Source organism: Pithys albifrons, chromosome 5 (genome assembly GCF_047495875.1).
Source record: "Pithys albifrons albifrons isolate INPA30051 chromosome 5, PitAlb_v1, whole genome shotgun sequence".
Lineage (NCBI taxonomy): Eukaryota > Metazoa > Chordata > Aves > Passeriformes > Thamnophilidae > Pithys > Pithys albifrons.
The window spans coordinates 11,702,709-11,721,152 of record NC_092462.1 but is presented as its reverse complement, the minus strand read 5'-3'; the positions used below and the strand labels follow the sequence as shown (position 1 = coordinate 11,721,152).

General features: G+C 41.4%; 1 protein-coding gene across 1 annotated transcript in view; it reads right to left on the bottom strand.

The window, feature by feature from the left end:
- RNF150 (ring finger protein 150) overlaps nt 1-18,444 on the bottom strand; it is a 112,182-nt gene that overhangs the window by 38,435 nt on the left and 55,303 nt on the right. Inside the window, exon 2 of the mRNA XM_071555710.1 lies at nt 5,157-5,407. Within this exon, the coding sequence (XP_071411811.1) occupies nt 5,157-5,407 (251 nt within the window). The remainder of the gene's footprint in view (nt 1-5,156; nt 5,408-18,444) is intronic.

The window sequence follows — 18,444 nt, the reverse complement described above, 5'->3', positions numbered from 1 at the left end:
TCACAGAATTAAATTTAGAGAGTAAGCTTATTGAATTGGAAAGACATGGAAGCTGAAAAAACACATGCAATACTGAAAGGAGAGAGCAATTTCAGATTTGGCTAAAGAGATGAAAACAACCTTGGCTATCTTATGAGATTTACATATGAGGTTGCCAGCACAACTAATTATTGCATGTGAGGGAGCATCTTGTAGTTTTATAACATCTCTTTCTGTGGTCCATTTTTCTCACAGTCTCCTTTAAATAAAAGGATCAGATGGCAATGGGTAACATTCCTTGTCAGCTATTTGGTTCTTTAATGTAAATCAAAGACAGACACCATGACAAGAGTCATTATGTCCTGTTTCAGAAATTGCTTGTGATCCCTTTTTATCACTAGTATTACTTAAATGAATGAAATGTCTCAGTTCTTTTTTGCACGTTCTAGAAGGGGAAAGGACAAGATTAAAAACCATGTACATCTTTGATCTGCTTGTTTTCATGTTTGCTTTCTCTTATCTATCATAAATAGACAAGTTCATGACTTACATGCAAATGAGAGTAATTTAGTTTTTCAAAGAACAGGAGTATCTTGGAGTAAAGTTATACTTTCAAAGGATTTTCCCATTTGAATGCAAGCCATGCTATCAATAACCAATGATTTCTCCTAAAAGATAAGAGGCACTGCTATAGTCTATGGGTTTAAAGTGAGGCTTAGAGATTTACAATCATAAATCTCATAATCTCATTAGCAAGACTGCAACATTCAATACTGGACTGGAAGGAGTCAAGCATATCAGACACAGTGGTCTTGTGGAGATGGTGATGCTGGTTATAAAGGACAGTGGCACGGAAAGCATCACTTACATGCTCCTGAGGAAGTAAATGACCATAAATGTTACAGAAGAAAAATTACAGGAAGTTCTTCTCTCTTAATGGCCTTACTAAACTATCACCTTTGCAGGGAGGAGAGCACTTTATGCCTTGTGCAAAATGAAGTACATCATCAGGACAAGGTATCAGACACATCTCCAATCCACAGATAAAGTTTGCAGACTCCATCATGGGAAGGATCTTTCCAAAACTGCTTCAAAGGCTGATGTTTCTTTTCAGTGGCCCCAAACTCTCAAAGCCACAGCCAGCAGTCTTCCTTCTCAGACAACTGCTCCACATGCTGACAGTCACACACTAAAGATCCTCCCAAACCCCAGTGTAATCACCACCTGCTTTGGCTTTCACTATCCTGCAAAACTCCTGAAGCCCATCTAGTTTTAAAAGGCCTTTGTAGAAAACTTCCTCTTAACAAAAAGTCAATGAAATGACATGGAAGAAATAGGGTAAACAAGTCTGGCAGTGAAACATCATTCTCTTATCATCTTCCCATCTCACAAACAACAAAAAGAGAACTCTACTATAACTGGTGAAATATGAAATCTGACACACTGACAGGGTTGATTTTTTTCTTTTGGTGGTTGTTAAGTCTGTCCTGGCTGTCACAGGGCTGTGACAGCAAGTCACATTTTGCTGAATTATCTCTGGCACTTGAATATTCTGTGATTCTGATCCTGCAATTGTCATGTAATTCCAAATTGCTTCTAATTAGCTCTGCAACGTGATGTTTCTTGATGCAAACAATTCCCACAGTTTTTTACAATCTCTCTTATCTTCAGGAGGGCTCCAGGAATCTGAGGAAACAGATTGTCTACGCATTCCTTACACAAATTTATCCTCTTCATATCAGAAGGATTATTATAAAGGCAACCACCTACTTCCTGGATTTCCTGTTAGGTGAAAAAAAATGTTAATCCATTTAAATATTACTATCCATCTTCTATATGTACAGTTGTCTGTGGTAGAGGTGCTCTTAAAAATTAAATATATTAAAATAAAAATTGATATTTAACCATATTTGTAGCTGACACCCTGGCTGAAGGTGCACAAGCCCATAATGGCAGACAGTTTTGTGCTCCACTGTATTAATTCCCAGACAAGCTGGGATGAATAGGCCAGGGCATTCAGTGAGACTCTTTGAAGCCCTGTTTCTCCACTCATCAAAATCAGGCACCCAGCTGAAGGAAGCTGTGTCTTGCATTTGGCACATGAACCTGGATTTTGCACACATGGTGAGGAAGACTGAGGATGCAGATGGACTATGTCCAGGTTTCATCTCACTGTGGAGTCACAGGAAATGATTACAGGACATTTTTCAGTCTTTCTAGCTGACTCTTTTGCTAACTGGACTCATTCCTTTTGGATTTACTGCTTGCTCAGAAACTTATGCTGTGTGCAAGAAGGGAAGTGGACCTGGAAAGGAGGGTCCCCGCATAAAAGAAGACTAGACAAAGGTAGTTACGAGGCTTGACAAAAGGACACATGATGTTTTTCATGAACAGAAGACACAGTTGTAATGGGCCAGCTTGGAAGAGGAAAAACAGAAGATGGTTTAGGGAGACTTAAGAGTGACCAAAGAAAGATGTTCTGAAATTTTGCTTTCATCTAACAGTGAAACACCCTTCCTGCTTGGACATAACAGCTTTTCCTGCCAGTCATGGTTTGGAGTCAGTCACGTTGTCCCATTCCCTCAGCACAGCACCCAGACTACCAATCCATAGGAGGATGAACTGCCCCTGGTAGCAACTTCAGTATCAGCCAAACCTCTGCAGGGCATGCAAGGCACAGGTTAGCAAGGAGGTAGACACGGATTCTTATTTGACCTGGAAAACACAGGAACTCACAGGCCCTTGTTTTAAAACTGTGTGACTTTAACTAATTTAGATGACAAAATTAACTTAAACACTTCTAAAAAAATATTTTAACTGAAGTCTAATAAATGAATCACAGGTTTTCACACTTTCAGAACAGGGCAGTCAGTCTGCACAGTTAAAATTCATTGCATTGTGGGGTAGGAACTGATAGCACAACTTTCAGTAGACCAGCTGGCTCCTCTTCACCTATTGCTCTGTTTATCCAAACATTTCAGCTCATGGATACCCTTTAGCCTGAACACATCAAATACAAACAGAAGGAAGCATATTTTCTAACACTAGTCAACAAGGAAGGTGCTCACAACCCCTGCTAGGCTCCCCAACACGTAAGCACAACACCTTCATACTAACAGACATCTGCAAGTTAAAATGGTAAAAGCTCTTGAGAGCAATGATGAAAGAACCTTTCTCCAACAAAGCACAATAAACAGGTTCTCTTTGTATATGTCTGACTATCCAAGGTACTAACACAGAAATCTGTGATCCCATCCTTGTTCTACAAGAAAATGTGTCAAAGGGAATAAAAAGCAGAATGTTACGAGGAATGAGAGGAACACTCATGGAAAGGCCAAGAGCAAGATGAGCTCTTCTAAACTACCTACATCATTATATTCCATAGCCAGGACTAAAATAAACAAAACAAAGAAGCCACAGCAGTCCATTAACATGAATCGTTGAGCTTTGCCTGGATACTGCTACCATTTTTCATATGAAAAGAGTTAGCAGAGAGATTAGATGTCAGACAGATCTGTATGATGGAAGTGCATGAAGACATTCTAGTTTGTCTCATATTGGAAAAAATGGAGAAAAGAAAATGCCTCTTAGAAGGCATGCTTTCCTATTCTTCTGAAATAAAAAACTAATAAAATAAAACAGTTATTAAAACCTCTTCACAGGACAACTGCTTGGGCACACATTAGTCTCATTCAAACTTTGGAAAGAAAATATTGAAAAGAAAATTTGCTTGAACATATAAACCTACCAATTCCAAACTACAGTATATTACCTGAATGAGCTCCTTATTTTGCTGAGTTTCATGTTTATGTATGTCTATTTACACTGCTAATCTGCCTGTATAATTACTTGATTGAAAGCACACTTACACACACAAATTAGGCACCCATGTGCTTTTGCAGACAAAGCATCTAAAAATTATCACAGCCGTTAGAGTCACAGAGAATCCACTCCCAATGATGCTCAAATTCCAGCTGGGATAGTCTCATTCTTGCTATCCAAAATTTCAGATCGTATATTTAAGAGGAAAATATATTCTTTCTGTCTGTAAATACAGAGCAGCTGCACTCAATCTCAGAGGATGCCTGAATTTCAATGAAGGAGGGCCAGGGATTCCTATAATCAAGTATATATGTTCCAGTGTATGGCTATACTTTTCTCTACAAGATGATTATTAACACTCTCAGTTTTACCTTTTCTGCAGAATAAGCAAGGAAATTCTCCTGGTCCCGACAGTAATTTATTGAGGGTCCAGAAACCTCTCTGAATTACAGTGCATTTTTACCCTGCATTAAAATGGTTATCTTCTCAGATTTCGTACATTGATAACATTTTCTAGTGTACCATTAGAATGAAATGTAGGAGCCTTGGCTTTCCAGTTCTGCTGATGCTGAGATAGTTGTATCCAGACAAGAACAGATTACATTTATTATTATCACTGCTATTATTATTGCATGCTGAACCACCATAAAGATGGACAGTGCTTTATAAATTCAGAGCTCAGGACTCAGGGCTCATTCCCACTGCTGAGTTCTCTCCAGCCCTATAGGTTTTGTATCTCATTCAAGGGGTTTGGAAAACATGCCAAAATCAAAAGCAGTAATAACATTTAATACCATTGGTGGCTATCACTATGGCACTTATATGTTCAGCGATCCTTGTCAAATGAAGAGGGACATGTTTGCCTTTCTAGCCCAAGGCCCTCCTAAAGAAGTATTAAAATGAAAACACATTCTGCTCTTTCTTATGGTGAACCATTGTTTCACACACAGACATTCACATACCTCACTGTATTTTAGTCATCATTTTGATCTCAAGGGTTGTTACTTATATACTTTGCTATGTCACTTGTCTGTACGTACCAAACCAATCTTTTAATGAATGAACATAATCAACTTTCTATCCATTTCTTGTGTGTTTTGCATAGGAAAAAACCCTCATAATATATACACATTATTAGTTTTTTCCTGACTCTCATCCATATTGACAGAAGTCTTGGCTTTTCCCAGAAACAGGCATTTTTATATTCCTATTCTTTTCACTTTCCCATGTTTTTTTTTGTTTTGGCTTTTTTTCTGTTTTTACCACACATTCCTAAGCTTCCTCAACTTTTACTTCTGAGCTGAACCCCATGGGGGTTTTTCTGAAACACAAACAGTTCCTCTAGCCCTGCTCACCTGATTTCTGTCTCTGGCATTCGCGTAGCGGAATCGCTGGATGTAATAGAAGACCAGCCACGCCAGCGAGATGATCATCAGCACAATGAAAGAGATGGAGACGAACACCACAGAGGTCCGGCTGACGTACTTCTGCAGGTTGCGTGTCCCGATGGTTATGTACATCATCACAGTAATGTTCCTCTCCAGGAGGCTCACTATCTCTTTTCCTTTGGGTTCAGGAATCATTATTGCTACAACATCTTCTAAACCTATCAGACAGAGAGAGAAAAGGAACCTTAAGTAAAACAAATGATCACCAGAAGGCAATCATGGAGTCATAGAATATGCCTGAGTTTGAAGGGACCCACAAGGATCACTGAAGTCCAACTCCTGGCCCTGCATAGGACAAGCCCAGGAATTCCACCACGCACATGAAAGCATTGTCCAAACACTTCTTGACTGCTGCCAGGCTTGGTGCTGTACCACTTCCTTGGGCAGTGTGTTCCAGTGTTCACATACCTCCGGGGTGAAGAACCTTTTCCTCATATCCAACCTAAATCACCCCTGACTCAGCTTCATGCTGTTCCCTCAGGTCCTGTCACTGGTCACCACAGAGAGGAGATCAGTGCCTGCCCTCCTGTTTCACCTTGTGAGGAAGCTGTAACTGCAATGAGGTCTCCCTGCAGTCTCCTCTTCTCCAGGCTGAACAGACCAAGTGCCCTCAGCCGCTCCTCACACGGCTTCCCTCTCAAGGCCCTTCATCATCTTTGTTGCACTCCTTTGGACACTCTCTAATAGCTTAATATCTTCCTTATATTGTGGTACCCAAAGTTGCACACAATATTCAATGTGAGGCTGTCCTCGTGCAGAGCAGAGCAGGACAATCCCCACCTTTGCCCGGCTGGCGATGCTGTGCCTGATGCCACCCAGGACACGGTTGGCCCTCCTGGCTGCCAGGGCACTGCTGCTCATATTCAACTTTCTGTTGACCAGGACCCCCAGGTTCGTTTCCTAGCACTGCTTTCCAGCATCTCATTCCCCAGTCTATACATATAACCAGGTTTGCCCCATGCCAGGTGCAGAATCTGGCCCCTGTCCTTGTTAAACTTCATACAGTCGGTGACTGCCTTGCCCTCTAATTTGTCTAAACTTGTCAAAACAGTAACAAGAAAGCTGTGTTTCCTCCTGCTTTCCCCTCATGCTTACCAAGAGGGAAGTCAGATGGATCTGGTGAAGGCTTCGACCTAAACCACTTACACAGCATGTTTCTATACACTAATCTTAAATATCATAAAATGTGTTCCATAGGGTTGACATAAACACAGATTTCTGGCACTACCGAGGCTTATCTAGATGGTATTGCTGTAAACACTGCAGGAAGGGAGGTGCAACTGCAGCCAGCATTCCATACACATTTATCACAGGCCATTCTGCAGGGTCATGAGACTGTTGGAGAAGCCCCTCCAAACTCTGCATTCACATCAGATATACTTTGAATCACAAGATTCCTACACGGTTTCACAACCCAAACACGCCTAAGCACCACTGCCCTGGCCCCAGGCTGGCAACAGGAGAAAGCTGCCGGGGCAACAGAAAGTCAGCATGTTCCCAGCAGCTCCCCACAGCCTGAGCCCACACAGACAATTGGGAGCCCTTGCCCAGAGCTGGACTCTCCAACTGATACAAGTTTAAAGTGAAGAGCACTGTTTAGTTCCCCAAACAAATGCTACTGCAGTCCAGATCAGCCCCCAGCACAGTTTGCAGCACATCCCCACATGGATGCAAGTCAGCACAGCTGAGGCAGCAGAATCCCACTAATGGGATGAAGCAGGGACTTCCTACAGTCCTACCAAGCCTTCTGTAGCCACAACCCTGTGAACTGGGCCCTCCGCCAATCCGTCCATCCTCAATACAGCACCAGTTTTCCTTTCCATACAGTGCTGTTCGATTTGACTTGCACCACACATTGCTGAAACTATTTTCTTTTTGTACTTTTATGTCTCCTGTGTACGTGAAATATATGGTCTGAAATGATCTGGGAATCAGCAGCTCGTTAAATGCTTTTTCTGGCCTTATAAGCAAACTATGTCTGCTTTATGGTTTGATATTAGGGATATTCTGTTCTCCTGCTTCATGAAACAAGCATGTAGACTATTTTTATACTTAACTATGTTTTGCAACAGTCAAATTCTGAATTGCACTAAGCAGCTAAGGACAAAAAGAATACACTGAAAAATAGAAACGTGCTGTAAACAGTATATTAAATGACCACAAACTGGCATTTAGAAAGCTACAAACTGGGGGTGTCTGAAGTCAGAGAGCAATGCTGGGGTGGGGTTTCAGAATGTCAGCTGAAATCCCAAGAAATCAGCCTGCACATTGTTAATGCCATGCTCTCTGTATTTTGACTGCAACAGGAGGAGAACACGCTGCCTGTGTCAGGACATTTGTGGAGGTGGGAAGGGATCACTGGGCCACAAATGGAGGTGTGAGAGTGCACTGTGCTCGAGTCTTCATGGCCTAGCTCAGACATTTCTTCACTAAAAACCCCGGGAGGTATAAATCAGATTTTTAAATGTATTCAGATGCTAAAGACCATGAGGTCTTCAGCAGGACTTGGGATATACAAAAGCCGACAGGCAGGTGGTGTTCAGTAGAAAACGCTAATTTGGGGGAAACCGTAAAATTCTGCTGGGTGCCTGGATCAATTGGAGGTACTGAAATAGCTGTGACAGACTGCTGCTACTCACACACAAAATCTGCTGCAGAGCTGGGAACTAAACCCTCCTCTCTCAGGTCTTGCAGTAGAAGTGCAAACACCACCACTCTTCCTCTTGTGAGACTTTCCATTGCAACACTTTCCTTATTATTAACAGGTCTGTCAGTGAATAGGGGGAAATCAATACTTTGGCTGAGTCAAGAGTTTTAGATATCCATGATCAGAAACTTAACATTTCTGCTGATGCTCTTCCATAAAGCATTAATAATTTTCAGCTACTTACCTTTATTTTTTTCCTAGCAAGAGTCTACCTTTAGCAGTCAAGATAAATCCAGCTTTGCAACTCTTCTGATCCCTGTTTATTACAAAAGGCAAACATTACCCTAACACCCTAGGAAGAATTTGCCAAGTCTCAAAGTGGCTGAAAAGGGCACTGGTGCCATGCCAGTAATTTTCCTGCAGTCAATAAGACAAATTGTCTAGAGCAGTGCTTAGCTGTTCACATGGGTTCCTTTGTTCTTATACCTTTCTTTAAAAGGAATAAAAATTTAAAATTTATTCTACAAGAAAACCAGAGCAACAACCTCACACACAGACAAAATCAATCCACAGTAAAAAATGCCACAACCCAAAATACTGAAATTAATTTAATCAATTGTTTTCAAAACCCACCATTCAGATCCACTCCCTTGTCCAGTATGGACCTTTAACATCATCTTCAGTACAATCTGAGACACTGTATAAATATTACCTGATAGTCTACAAAACTGGAGATATAGACAAACCCATTTGCAGTAGAAAATATAGGTAGTATCTTAACTCTTTAATTATCTTGAATCTGCATTTCTTTAAAAACTTGAACATGTTTACTGAGGTTTAATCAAATTATGTTGAAATAAATTACAGTTAACATAACTTTAATATATTTCTGGAGATATGACATGTTGCAAGTAAATAATCTCATTAGTTTGTACAATTCTGAAATTAATACTTGCATCAAGCACCCCACAGTAATGTCCTATCTTTCTTTAAGAGCAAAGTAATTAAAAAGAGGGAGAAAAACTCTGTGATCTCCTGCACAGATTTAACCTCATTCCTGTTTTTCATCACCTGCCTTTTCTGATTAAGCAACAGTGCAGCTTTCTGGCTTTAGTTCATGGTGGAAACATAACTAGCTCTGAATAGGAGCACAGCCACATGCCTCCCTTCTCTGCTCTCACCTCCTTACATACCGCTGACAGGGAGAAGGCCTCTCATTTTCTACCACTGTGAAGTTAGGGCTTTTTAAGATGGTTTAGCACACACAGGACAGTAAGTAAATTTTCATGGATATACACTAAATAAAACTGCATTTCAAAATGCAAAGCAGAAGACACAGTCATTGCAAGAGGAAAGCTGTTGGTTTTATTTATTGAAATCCTAAAAAGACTCCAATTTCAGGCTATCTGGTTATTTTCTTGGAAAACCAAGAAAATACCAAATGGGCAACAAATAATAGTCAGGATTTTTTAAAAAAACATTTTGAGTTTATGATCATTTTTCCAAGCCACTATAGAGAATGTTTTTTATTAATCATGTCATTATTCTCAACTATACTCAATATTGGGAAGATAATAAAAAAGAAGGTAATTTACTTCTCTTTTCTCCCTTATATACCAAAATGTTTGTAATATCTCAGTTTCACATGAGAAGCTCCAACATACATTGAAAATAGACAAATTAAAGAAGGGAAGTAACATCATGAGACACCACTGTTGGAGATGCATTTTTATGCCCAAGTACACATTTGTTCAACAGACTCAAAAAAGAGGATGTATCTGGTAACATGTCCTGATGCTTCTCTGGTGAGTTAAATGCTACCGATGCCTTTCATTAGACACATCCACAGTGGGAACTGCATTATGTGCTACTCTGGGTCCCTAACACATTTCTTTTCTTTTTCTGGCCAAGATTAATGCAGAGTTTCACATGAATTTTTAAGTAGCTGTCAAGATGAATCAGAGATTCATAAATCAAAGGTATTCAGGCTGGACTGAATGGATTTTTCTTCTTTTTTTGGCTTAGGAAACATTTAACGTATCAGTGCTCTCTCCTTATGAGCCAATAACCAAACAAGTAAGGTAGAACTTATAGGCATTTGGGATGATTTAAGTCACTTTAACTTGCTGAGGTGTATTTGCCTGATCAAATATTTCTGGGTGGAGAAAATGTGCTGCCAGTCTTTAGGCAGCTATTCCACATCTGGGTTGTGCATCCAATGGCATTATGCAGGAGGGCCATTGGCACAGCTATCAGTGGGTGCTGGACTGGTCCTGGCAATGCTGGATTGCTGTGTCCAGGCTTGGCTCCTTTCCCAGTCACTGGCCCAAACGTGTGGCTCTGTGGCTCATGCCCCCATGGCACAACAGCTGCACCAGCCGTGGTACTTTCCTCACTTACTAAAGAGTTGCTGTGGAATTATAGAGGAGACAGAGAGCAAGACTGTGGCAGGTGCCAGCCACCCTCCAGCACAGCGAGGAAGTCCAAGTGCTTTCAACAGCTACAGATGTGCACTTTGGAAAAAGACCTGGAAGACCCTCTCAAACCTTCCCTCTCCATGCAGTAATTGGCTATGGAAATACGTTTCAGCTGGAATGCTTTCATACGAAAATTGCAAACTTCAAGGGTAACAATCTATTCACTGGTGACAGAGCAAAAGACTTCAGTTCAGTAACAGTGGCTTTTGTAGAAGAAATGAACAGATTTTACATCCAGAAGATGTACATAAATTCTACACCTTGGCCGCAGGCTGTGCTTACAAACCTGTGATATTTTTTGATTCTGCTCTGGGAGTTTCAAGGATGACAATGAACACAGTTCTCTCCTCTTCTGATTACCAGTCAGGCCCAGTGCTGGTGGGCTGCTGCTTTAATCCTTTGTCAGTTTTTGATGGAGGCTCTAAAAACTGGTGTTTCTGACATATCTTAGAACAGTTTAATTCCTTATCCTTGGCAACAGCCAGAAATTGATTGAATTATTTGAACAGAATTCCAACTTGGGAGACATAGTGTCTTCTCTAAGATACCGAATCAAGATATAAATGAAGATTTCTCTTATGTTGTAGATCAAAATCAAGCACTAAAGCTCTTCCTTTTATAGATTTTGTAAGTGATAATTCAAACAATATTCTAGAGTTCAGAAATTGCCCTGAGAGTGTTCAGTCCTGCTCAGAGGCCAGGAATAGAAATCTTGCAGGAAGGTGCAAGAACCGAAGCAACACTTCCTTTACTGCTCCAAGAAACAATTTCATTTTTAAGAATCCATTTCAGTACCCAGCAGCTATTGTAAGAAAGTAAAATGAACACAAATGTGAGCAGTTTGACAGCCCACCCGTGCCCAGCTCAAGTCCCACCTCCAGGCTCAGCCTGTGGTCCGTGGGTGCCGCCAGCCCCTCACAGTGTGAGCGGATTCAGCAGTGCTGGGGATGCTTCCTACGAGCTCAGCAGTGCTTGCTCTGCACAAGGACTCGCTGTGCTGCCAACCATGCCAGTGCTCTCCTGCCACAGCTCCTGCTGCTTCCTGCATTCCTGTGAATGGATTTTATGCTATGATCTGGATGATGGGTAATATTTTAAAGCAAATTTGGAGCAAAGTAGAGATATTTTTAAAATAATACTTCCCCCCCCAGAAAAGCAGCTCAACTGAAAAATTGTTACTGAAGAGAATGAAAAGGACTCCATGGGGATGGTGCTATAGTTGTCATTGTCTAAGCTATAGCCAAGAACGGACTGTTTGGCCATTGAAAGATACTACATTTTGCTATTGACTTTATTATCTTTGAAAACAGTATTGCTTTATAATTGTGCTTGGTTTCTTTAAAGGGAAGTTACAAGGGAATTGGTATATAGGTTAATCAGATGGCATTGCAATTGAATTTTAATGCCATGTAAATTGTTCTACTATCACAGAATCGTGGAATTGTAGAATGGTTTGGGTTGGAAGGGACGTTAAAGATCACACAGTTCCAATCCCCCTGCCATGGGCAGGATGCTGCTCACTAGATCAGGTAGCTCAGAGCCTCATCCGACCTGGCTTTGAACTACTATCTTCATAGTTGCAATAAGTATTCCAAGTCTTTACAACCATTCACTGAGAGTTCAATCTCAGTTGTTCTGTTCTGTATGGTGGAACTATAAATTGATCAGAATATCAGCTGATACCCATTTTTCTCCTTAAAAAAAGCAACATAGGCTTAGATTACACTTTTGTGCACTCAAAAGTTACATTTGAAAATTCAAGCAGTATTTCAGAAAACCTGATTTCTGAGCTTCATCCATTTCAGGGAAGAAGGAGAATAATATTGTTTAAACAACATCCCAGACACTTATGTAGGCAAACTGGGAAGCATTAAAGTACTGGTAAGGAATGAAACTGGGCAAAAGGACTGTTCCCTGCAGGAATTCTTCTCTTTTGGGCATTCACAGAATTGGTCTCAAATTGAAGTATCAATAAATGATATAGAAAAGACTGGCAAGAGAAGAGCAATACACAGTATGTGACAGTAAGACATAGTCAACACATCATGTATTACAGGTGAAGTGACTACAGACTGACTTCTCTAATCTCTTGCATAAACTGCCTTAACGCCAGAGGACTAAAAAGGACATCAGTTTCTAATGGGTTTCAGAACAGATACAGACAGCTACAGATCGGGTTGTACAAATTTATTCAGTGAGGTTTCTCACCTAAGACTCCTAAGACAAAGAGGCAGCTCTGATTAAAACAGGAAGGACATAATCTGAGAAAATCAGTGCTTAAAACACAGGATTCCAGGTGTTCAAAACATCAGAGAGAAACTAAGTACTAAAAACATCCAGGGACCACAAACTGCTGGAGGCTGGGAGACCCATTCTGGGGAGGCAGGATTAAATGTTCAGCCTGTGCTTATTCTCTTCCCCAAAAAACTGCTGTTCACCATTATGAGAAACACCAAGTAGGACAGATGGACTTTTGGTCTCAAGACATAGATTTGTTTTTACACTAACTGGAAGCTGAAAGTTTCAATTCCCCTGGAGAGAATAAAGGTTAAGTCAAGTCACAGCACCAAAACAAAAGGGCTGAAGTCAGAGGGTCTGGTTATGACAAAAAGTCCTTCTCTGAGGCAGAGTGGGGAAACCATACCTGTTCCTGTGACTAGTGATGAATAAGAAAAAGGACTGAGGCTGAGACAGTCGGTGCCTCCTGCTCCTCAAAGCCCCAGTGAGGGTTTGATCCAAGGCAGAAGGGTCATTGCATTTTCAGTGTGGAGGCAGGAGGATGGGATGGTGGCTCAGAGCTCTGCACTACATTTGTGACCATCAAGTGTTCAGGTTCCACCACAGGGGTGTGAACACAGCACCAAGCACAGGAAAGCATCAGCAGACATGAGGTGCACCCACTGACGTGGAGAGACAGACTGCATCAGGCATCACCCCCTGTGCTGAGCATCACACCTGGGCCTGCAGAGGGGCCCAGCCACCTCTTCTCTCAGTGCCTGTCCCAGAAAGGTATTGCAGTCACCAAGGGCAAGGCACTGGAGAGGTTTTGGGCAGGACTTCACCCTTCAGTGTGGGAAGGCAGGATGCAGAAGTCTTTGCCCACCAACTTCTGGGACCCACAGGCACTGCCAGCCCTTGGGTACCCCCACACAGCAGCCCTTCTGCCCCTGCACCCTGTTGGGTAGAGGAGAAGAGCTGTCAGCAGAAAAGGAAAGCAGGAATGTGACTGTTCTCTGTTCCCACCACTAAAACTGAGACACCAGGCAGGGAGAGCTAACCCCCTTCTAGGGTATTCAGCTTCAGAGAAAAAAAAATGCAAGGAAAGGCCAGAAGCAAAGACAGCCCAGCAGCATGTAGCCCTGTGTTTGTGGGTATCAAACTACTGAAGTTATCAGAACACAAGATTTCACTATATCATCTTTTCTCTTTTTTACTCTAAAGCCTCTGCTTTGCAATGACGTAGGTGCTTTCATCTCCTCCCACCCATATTTCCAAATTGTTTTCCTTCTCTGATATAAGGCAGAGAGACACTTCCTTTAACTTACCCCTCTCTCTCATTTCCCGCTTCTCCTTGGCACTGTTAGCACTCATCTTGGTCCTTTGCCCATCTTCCAAAACATTTAACTATAAATCAGGTTTCCTTTAAAAGGCAAATGAAGCAACCATGGAGAGAGAAGCGACACCGTTTCCCTACAGCACTTTTCCCACTTGTAAAAGAAGGAAATTCTTTTATGCAAACTATGTCTTTTTTTTTCTGTACACAATCTTATTGGCATAAAACATTTCTTTGGAAAAGCACAGATATCTACTAGGATAATTAAAAGACATGTAGAGAAAAATGACATACTCAAGTGAATGACTGACTACAGTATTTAAGTAAGGGATATAAAATTTTGCAATTCTACCCTGAAATGGACAACAACAACCTCCAGCAAAGCTGTTCTTGGTTCATTTCTTTTGATGCTAAAACCAGGAGAGGCAAGATGCTTCTGACTGTGATCTTTTCAGTGAAAAGCAGTTTTAGCCACTGTTCATTACTGTTTAGGGACAAAGAAATTTCTGTTCATGTTTTTGTAATCAATGCTGATCTCGCCAAGACTGGAAGACCACAGAATATATTGACTTTCTCTAAATTTTATGCAGCAACTGCAGCAAAGGAAAAAGAAGTAAACAGCTACAAAGCTCACAAAATCAAATTCAGCATGATAGCTGCATTTTTCCTGGCCTTCGTTCCCACAGTGTCAGCTCATCAGTCTGCTGAACTAACCAATGCTAATGAAGCAACATAGTGATACTTATTCACACGTAATTACAGAAAACAGGCAGTTCTCTGAGAGGGTTTCTCAGATCCCAACCCAACCTAAGGTACAAATTGTCAAGACTCCGTTATGTTAACCAAGATAGTACTTCATTAGAACAGCTAATCCTTTGCACTGAAAACCTCTGTAGAAATTTCCCTTGGTTTCTAGATAGATAGATAGATAGATAGATAGATAGATAGACAGACAGACAGACAGACAGACAGACAGATAGATAGATAGATAGATAGATAGATAGATAGATAGATAGATAGATAGATAGATAGATAGTAGCATTTGCCATTTGTGGTTTCTTCTGGACTTTGCACTGAGATGCTTTATGATTTTTTTCATGTACAAGGAGGCCACACAGACTCCTTCATGAAGGCCTTACAGCTCAGATATGCTCTAACTCAGAGCAAAATACGCTACCAGGATAATTTATTAGTAAAATACAACCTTTTCAGAGTTGTGGTAAAACACACCCACTGTCTAAGGCAGAAACTGCTTTGCTATCTTTAGTGGAACTGTGCCAAAAGCAAATATGCCTTAAATAGCATCTTATGTAGTCAGGGTAGGGTACAATGCAAACACACACTAGTGACTGTGCCTGGTGCTCTTAGAACTGGTGTAAATATATACATATTCTTTTAGAAATGAAGAAACTAGAGCAAGTGTGTTGAATGACTCGACAAAGGTTCCTTCAACACAAGAGCAGTAAATCCCAGTCCCATGGCCAAGGAGAAAGCAGTACTGATGCTCCTCCAAAAAGGCAGGATGTGTAAGTAGAATGGCTGGAATTGCCAACTTCTTCCTTGGGAACAGGGGTAGGACTCAGCACAACCCTGACTGTCAGAGGTGCCTTGCCCTCTGCTGGGAGAGGAATTCAGCAAGAGCTGGTAGACACTCATTGTCCCTTCCCTGCACATCAACACATGGTGAGTTTGTCAACCTACCTCTGCTTTAAACCTCCCCCCTTCAAATTATTGATCCCTCCCCTGCTAAGCCTGGATTTGGGGAAACTGAGATGCTTGCACAGAATACAGCCTAAAACCAGACAGCTGGTCATACTCCAATGGTTTAGAACACTGGACCAGCTACCCCCAGCACAGCTCACTGCTGCAAGGAGCTGGAATCCCTCCTTCCACATTATAATTCCATACCTTGACAATATATGAACATATTCAGTAGAAATGCAACCTGCGGGCATGCAAAAATGCATGGAATCTTCAAAGATAAAATGAGGGGAAGCAATAAAATTATACTGTAGGTAACTGAAGCTGTTGTTTGCATAATTAAATAACACACATGGAGTGATGATCTGCTAATAGAGTTATGTGCTGTTTGTGTTTAGCAAACTCCATGAACAAAAGCATATTGGAAACACATAGAAAATTAGGAAGTAAACATGAGACTATACACATAAAAATTGCTGCCATTATTATGCAGATTAATCATTACTATTAAATGTATTATTATGCAGCTTTTAATCTAAACTTAGAGAGAATCAGTGATTTTTTTCATGTACTGACAAATCTTGCCCATTTACTAATAATGTCATAGAAAGTGTTACAAAATATTAATGCCATATGCAAAATAAACAACATTTGACCCTGGAGAGTAAGGAATCATGAGGGACTTTCCAAGCCATTACAAGAGGAAAAAAATAGAGGGAAAGTAAGACATATATGCAAAAATACAATTTCAATGCCTGTGTTCTAAAATGATGTTTCAAATACTTTCAACACAGCTGAAAATACCTTTTAAATCCATGAGGATCAGTCTGCAACTCTGGCTGAAAACTCTTCGCTAAAGGAAATGGATGTGGACCAGATGGGGGTTTCTTAAGCACTAGTTGTCATCACCAGTCCCCAGGAGTGAAACTACATCAGTTCCCAGAGCAAGTCCTACCAGTTTCAAAGGTGCTGCAGCTTCCACGCTGAGCCAGCAAGGGGGTACCACTGGCTGCAGACTGGAAAAAAGGGGATGTGATGATGCTGCCTGCTGCTTGGAGAGCCAGGACTGAACACCTCCTCCTGCACCATCAAACCTGCCAGTCAGAGCAGCCTTACAGGGCACCTGTTTTATTCCAGAGAATATGAATGAAAATTCCCAAACCAAGAGATTTAAGACAACTCTGGCTGAAGCCACATACAACTCCAGAGGCCTTGCGTGGGCCGGAGTGGTTTGTGGTTCAAAAAGCACAGACAACTGAAAGAGGAAAGAGCTAGAAAAGAGCACATCTGGTGTGGTTTTAAGCCACACTGCTGTGCATGTTCCAGTTCAAGTGACCCTGAATTAGCTGGGCAAGAAACAGGTTCAGAGCAGCAGTTCAGAAATGTCCTAAAATTACTTCAGGGAATTTCCTCTTCCCTTACTCGGGTTAAACTTCCCCAGAGGTGCAAATACACTGACTGCTTTTATCACTGGGGAAGGGGAAGGGGATTAAAGATCACTGATAAGAATAATGAATTAAAATGGAACAAAGGAAAGAAAGGAGGAAAAAAAATGGAAAAAAACAAAACAAAACAAAAGGATAAATAAGCTGAATCTCAGACAGAAGGTGAGGAACACACCAGCAAAATGAAATAAGCCACATCTCAGGCAGAGTGTCTGACACAATTCCAAACCCTCCAACACTGGTGAAGTCCCTCAGTGCTTTTTATGAGAGATTTCTAGACCTCTACAATACATGCCATTAGTCATCTCTTTTCCAAGTTGAGTGATCCCTGCTTTACTCAGCCATTCCTCATCTGGAAGCCATTCCACACCTTTGAACTCGATTGTCCCTATAGAGGTTGGATAGGTTTGATTATTAGTGGCACGTTTGCCAACACTTTTTCTAGCTGCTGCCATCTTAAAGACTTTTCCAGCAAGAAAAAAGGCTTCAGTCATTGGTGCTCAGTGTTAAACTGTGCCCACAAGCCTGAGCCACCTTATTTGTCACCTCCTGTTAGTGTCACAGGGATGACTGATGCCACAAGTCTTTGTGCCAACTGCAAAAGCAGCAGTCGAGTTTTCACGTGGCATTAGCCCTCATTTGTTTTTAATCAGTGGCAACAAAATCATTCAGAAAATTACAAAGGAATATTGGCATTACTTCTCAGTTCAAGTAACCCTTTTCTTTATGCCTTCCCAGCTCTTGGAAAAAACACACACCCCTATGGGTCCAGCAACAGCCCCACATCTTGCCTGCAAAGCAAGAAACCAGCATCCCACACACCTCCTTGGTCCTGGGGCCATGAGAGAGAAGCCACACTCTGCATACTGAGGCAAATGGAGTAGGGGAAGGGAAAAAAGGCAATCACGAGGCTCAGTGTTGGCTGCTTTCCCCAAAATGTCACCCAAACTAGCCACACAAGGTTTCTTCTCTGGTCAAGAAGAGCCTGGTCAAGGCCATACCCCAGCTAGGGGAGCATGTCTGGAGTCTCTGTCTATGGCTATTAAAACTCCAAATGCCAGTGACATCCTGAATTAAACAAAGAAACAAAAATCAGCCTAACATCTCAAAATAGAGGGGGCCCTGTTCTAGTTTGTTTTACCTCGTACATAAACAGGAATAATAAAGTCTTTCTTGTTTTTGTTGGAGAAACCTTGTTTGCTCAAGAACCTTGTCGGGGAAACCTTCCATCCTAAGGGTGGGACAGAGCTGCTCAATCTTTGGCCTTCATTTTCACACGCTGTGGTTAAAGGCTGCTTAAAAATGGGGACCTAGTCTATACACTGAAAGAAAAAAGTTAAATTAGCATAAATCAGACACAAATCAGGGCATA